This window comes from Magallana gigas, chromosome 8, assembly GCF_963853765.1.
Source record: "Magallana gigas chromosome 8, xbMagGiga1.1, whole genome shotgun sequence".
Classification (NCBI taxonomy): Eukaryota; Metazoa; Mollusca; class Bivalvia; order Ostreida; family Ostreidae; genus Magallana; species Magallana gigas.
In genome coordinates this window covers 15543721-15549495 of record NC_088860.1, presented here as the reverse complement: position 1 = coordinate 15549495, position 5775 = coordinate 15543721, and the positions used below count along the sequence as shown (strand labels likewise).

At 34.2% G+C, this 5775-nt stretch overlaps 1 protein-coding gene across 1 annotated transcript; it reads left to right on the top strand.

The window, feature by feature from the left end:
* Positions 1 to 344: 344 nt before the first annotated feature.
* Positions 345 to 2479, top strand: LOC105322186 (uncharacterized). Its single transcript, XM_034472759.2, has 3 exons — positions 345 to 615; positions 754 to 822; positions 1933 to 2479. Exons 1-3 carry the CDS (start codon positions 390 to 392, stop codon positions 2391 to 2393), a joined length of 756 nt encoding a protein of 251 aa, XP_034328650.2. The 5' UTR covers positions 345 to 389; the 3' UTR covers positions 2394 to 2479.
* Positions 2480 to 5775: the final 3296 nt, after the last annotated feature.

Genomic DNA, 5775 nt, shown 5'->3' with positions numbered 1-5775 from the left:
TAAATTAAAAACTCCACAGCGAGTTTGATTAAAAGTAAACTTCAATGTGATATTTTCCTACGCCACTGTTCTGTCAGACGTATAGTTTTTGTCAAATTGTGAACTTTGCTTACTATTTATGTCAGTTGGTACAATTTCAAGATTCAATCTTTTTTTTAACATATTAATATGAAGATGAAGGACGCTTATTCGAATATCCTTTGCATATATATAGATAATTAATTTAAAAAAAAAGTCGAAGAAAATCTTCCTGAAACAGAATATTGTACCTTGGCGACCTAGAAAAATTGCCGGTCGACCTGTATGATCAAAACTATATCCCTGCGACGTAAACCTGATAAAAAGAGAACTGATAAGATCAATTATATGTACCGAAATCCGTTTTGACTATGACATTGGCTTCTTTGAACATGTTCCTTTTTGCCTGTTTGGCGTTAGTAGCTACTGCAGTTGAAGAAAAACGAATACTTTTAAATGACCCGGACTTAATTCACTCTGAAATAACAGCGATGCAGCACCAAATCCAAGAAATGAATTCCAAGTTACAGGACCAACAGAACAAATTGCTTGCTCAGGAAAGACTTATTGCCGACATTCAAACAAAAACACAGTCCGGTAATAATGACCTTTTGTGTATTTTGGCGATTGAATTGAGGCACTGTTGCAGAAATTGCAGAATGAAAAGGAGCAGAGACAAATTGAAAAACAAAAATTATACAAATGTATATTAATGTACGATTTTTACAATTTTAGGCGGCGCCATTTTTGTTCGCTGGGGAAAACATGGCTGCCCCGATAACGACACCGAACTTGTGTATTCTGGTATGGACAAAATCTTATCGGTATTCAAGATTAAACTACACATAGTACATTGGATAAATCTTTTAAGGGGGTGGGCGGCCATCTTGTACATTTATCGTTTTTCATGTTTGCAGATTTCTATATCTTCAAAATAAGTCTGTAGCGGCGCATTTCCACAGCTGTTTTAAAGGGACTTGGATACGATTTGAGATCAAAATTTCATTTTTTATTTTTATGTATAAAATGGTTAACAATTCTAAAAATTATATGATTCCAAGCACTATTGATATTGAATCCCAGTTTCGTTCAACCAGACGCTCAGCTGTCTCCGTTAATCTCCGACAAGCAAGAGAGCCTCTCTGTTTGTCGGAGATTTACGGAGAGAGCCAAGCGTTTTGTTGAACGAGACTATATTAAACTCTGGCGTAGGAATACATGAGACTACAAAAATATCAAAATTGTTCGTCTGATATAAAATCTGACTATTTTTAAAGTGTTTATAGATAAGTTTCCTTGAAAAACAATGCTTCAGCATACATTACATCGAATTTTTCTATTATATTCAAGAACTAAGACTTGTCAGCGGTGATGATCTGTGCTTAGGTCCAAACACTGTTTCACTTTCGGTTTGCCAGAGTAACTGCATAGGAGAGTTGATTAAAATCAACTCCCAAAAATGGAAAAAATAAATTTTGAAAATTTTGAGCTCAAATCGTGTCCAAGTCCCTTTAGGTGTCCTGTTCTTGAATGCATAATTTGCTTATATAAAAACATGTAGAATCTCATATTTATTGTTTTTGTATCTTTTGGCAACAGGTTTAGTCAGTTTCGGGCAGAAACAAGCTAGTTCAAAAAATGTTTACTTTCTTATCCTCAAATGTTCAAGATGACCGCACATCCCCCTTAAATTATCATTGGAGTTCATTCCTTTTATGCAATGGTGATTATTACTCATATTAGGTAACTCATCATTGATCAATATGATATATTTTATTGTGTGAACATTTGCCAATACATGTACTGTTCAATGAGAATTGACTACCTAGATATATTTTGAATTATAATTATAAATGCCTTTTAAATCTTGTTTTTAAATTGTAGTCTTTAAGTCTACATGTTATTGTTTTGAAGGATTTGCTGGAGGGTCCTATTATGATCACCAAGGCGCGGCTGTCGATTACGTTTGCTTGACACGAGACCCAGTGTTCACCTCCAAACTCCATGACACCCAGTATGGTTATATGTATGGTGCGGAATACAATTCCAACGCTTTTGGACCCGCTGATGGCAACGATATTCCATGCGCTGTCTGCCGAAGTCTTTCCGCATCCAGTGTTCTTATGATTCCAGGAACTAACGTGTGCGTAACTGGATGGAAGCTGCAATACAAAGGTAATCTTGCAACGGGTTACTACGACTTCCGAGCAGCATCTCAGTACATTTGTTTGGACGAATCCCCCGAAACGGTCATCAACGGACGTGTCAATGACAACGGCAAACTAATTCACCCCGTAATTGCTGTCTGTGGGGCATTGGAGTGTCCGCCGTATGAAAATGGCAAAACTTTAACATGTGCCGTGTGTACCAAATAATAAAGAAGACTTTCTCTTAATTTATAAAATCAGGTGCCGTTGAAATTTTTGTTTAATTGTCCCAATTAAAAAAGATAATGACACTTGTTTAGAATCTGAAAGTTTACATATCGATACACAGATTAAAAAATGCATAGTGTTTTTAGCTCACCTGAGCTGAAAGCTCAAGTGAGCTATTCTGATCACATTTTGTCTGTCGTCCGTCTGTCTGTCGGTCTGTCTGTCTGTCCGTCTGTCCGTCCGTGTGTCTGTAAACTTTTCACATTTTCAACATCTACTCAAGAACCACTCGGCCTATTATAACCAAACTTGGCACAAAGCATCCTTAGCCTAAGGGAATTCAAATTTGTGAAAATTAAGGACCACGCCCTTTTGCAAAGGGAGATAATTAGGAATTTATGAAAATTTTCAAGAAATTTTCTAAAATCTTCTTCTCATGAACCATAAGACCAGGAAAGCTGAAACTTGTGTGAAAGCATCCATAGGTAGTGTAGATACAAAGTCGTAAAAATCATGACCCCCGGGGGTAGGGTGGGGGCCACAATGGGGGGTCGAAGTTTTACATAGGAATATATAGAGTAAATCTTTAAAAATCTTCTTCTCAGAAACTAATCAGCCAGGAAAGCTGACACTTGTGTGGAAGCATCCTCAGGTAGTGTAAATTCAAAGTTGTGAAAATCATGACCCCTGGGGGTAGGGTGGGGCCACAATGGGGGGTCGAAGTTTAACATATGAATATATAGAGGAAATCTTTAAAAATTTTCTTCTCAGAAACTAATCAGCCAGCAAAGCTGAAACTTGTGTGAAGGCATCCTCAGGTAGTGTAGATACAAAGTTGTGAAAATCATGATCCCCAGGGGTAGGGTGGGGCCACAATGGGGGTCAAAGTTTAACGAAGAATGTATAGGGTAAATCTTTAAAAATCTTCTTCTCAGAAACTAATCAGCCAGATGATTCTTTATAATTGTTAAGACTTTGGCCCCAGGACAATTCTTTGGCCTCACAAGAAGGTTAAGAGTTTGATGTAGGTTTATATACCATATATAAACTATTGTTAAGGATCTCTTTGAGAACTGCAATATTCAACATATGATATGACTATAAAATCATCCTATTAGAAGAGGGACTAATGATTATAAACATAAGAATATCCAGGGGGGAAATGGATTTTATTTATACAGGATCTACATGTATTATTGTACATTGTCCAGATAAAGTGTATTATGACTCCGTTAAGCTGATTTTATCATACCTATTGTTCCTCAGGTGAGCGATGTGGCCCATGGGCCTCTTGTTATAATAATAATGTTACTATATAATTAGGTTTGCAACTGACTGAGTACAGAAATACAATGTACACAGTATATGATACACCATGAGACTGAGGGATCAAACCAATACAGTATACCGGTATTTCTGTAGACAGTCAGTAACAAACCTTATAAATGTATGTGTTTTGTATTTCAAAGGACTATCAAGTGACACATTTATTTTAAACGAAGCTATGATCTTAAAAATCCAGGTATAAAAGTACATGTAGCTTACATCTATAATTTAAATGGTCGATCTCCTCGAAATTTCATTCTCACCGTTTCAATAGTCTTTGAAATCTTTGCTGCATCTTTATTCTTTTATAATATTTTGTTGCTTGTTAAATCTAAACGTTTTCCCCCTTTCTCCACAGAGGTATGAGCGACTTTTTATTCTGCTCCAGACACAACAGTGTGACGCCAATTCAAAGGGCAACTACTCTATAATTTTACAGTAATTTCAAAGGGCAACTTCTCTAAATATTTTGAGAAATTACAGGACGGGTTTTTTTTATTAAATGTCATGAAATGTTGAGATGTAGGCGAAACGTCGGCCATACTGCCGAATATTTATTCATAAACTAATGGAAGTGTGACATTTCAGTCCAAGGGAAAACAATGAACAGTTTGTATAATATATTATGCTAGTGTTTAAATGATTGGCAAAGGCCCAAATATAGTTGCTTATTGGCAAAACCGCTTCATTTTCCTCGAAAACCTTTCTTAATGACATAACACATGTCAAAATGATTGTGGTATTATAAAGTTATCACGAAAGTAGTGTTGTGAATTTCATTACGAGCTGAAAATTATTACTCATTAGTCATTTACTTTTTTAACACTGGTAACTTTTGAGGTCATACTTTTAATATAATTATGTACATATACGATATCGCAGTTATTCTAGAAATGTTAAAATTAAAATTTTGTCGTTAAAAAATCCGTGAATTTATAGCACTTTTAGATAAAATTCACTTTCCAATCTAACTGTAGATGAATAAAATGGTAACACTTGTATATAATTCATCTACTAGAATATTTTTTAGGTATCGCTGGAATTTTTTAATTGTGTTAAATTATGTCTATTATGTTAACGTTCATATCAATTTCGTTATTTATTTTAATCATACCCTTTTTTAATATCTCCTAAATATATGGGTGAAGAAATCAGTTTTGTTTTATAAATTGTATTCCCTGGACCGGAAAATAAAAACCTCAGTCGCACTGTCTGCAAATATTTTGGATGGAACAGGACACTGATCACGTGACTATCATTGTAATGATGGTTTGATGTAGGCCTACTAACTCTATTTTGACTTCATAATTGATTTGATTGTATGATGCTATGATGTCATTTATCCATTATGACGTCAAACATGATTTGATAGATTTCCCCCCGTACTTTACGGATATTAAGTAGTCATTTTCACAACATTAGTTTGGAAAAATTTAATATTTTCAATTTTTGAACTGTAAATGTACAAAATCATAAGCGGTTAATAAAATCAAATACATATTCTGATTATTATTCTGTTCGTGTTAAATAATAAATCTAAATAAATCATTACTTTTTTATGGTTCAAAACAGAAATTGTCACAAAAAGTTATAATTCCTAGAATAAAGGGTAGGGCTGATTTCTATTGTAGTATCTCCCTTGAATACCAAGAAATTGGCCATGAAAATTTTTTAAGTTAAAAAGCAAGTACAAAGGTTGGTATTCGATTTTTAAAAAAAAAATCATTGAGAATTTTTTATGCGCTATCGCATTTTGTTCCAATTTAGAATCAAAAAGTCCAAAATTTGAAGTGCCGATTTTAGCAATATTTTGACAAAATTATGATATTGATATGTAAAAAAGGCAATGATGTTAAAATTTCAAGGTAAGAAAGTGGTCATGAAAATTATATATGCTGCAGAGGACATCTTAATGTTAATGTGTTTAAAACAGCAAAAAAGTTCATTTACAAATAATTTTACACTGCAACGTTCTGTTCCCCCTTAGACGATCCTATTGATAAGCAAAGATGATCTTTAAGAAATATTTACATCTATCTAATATTTTTACTTCTAT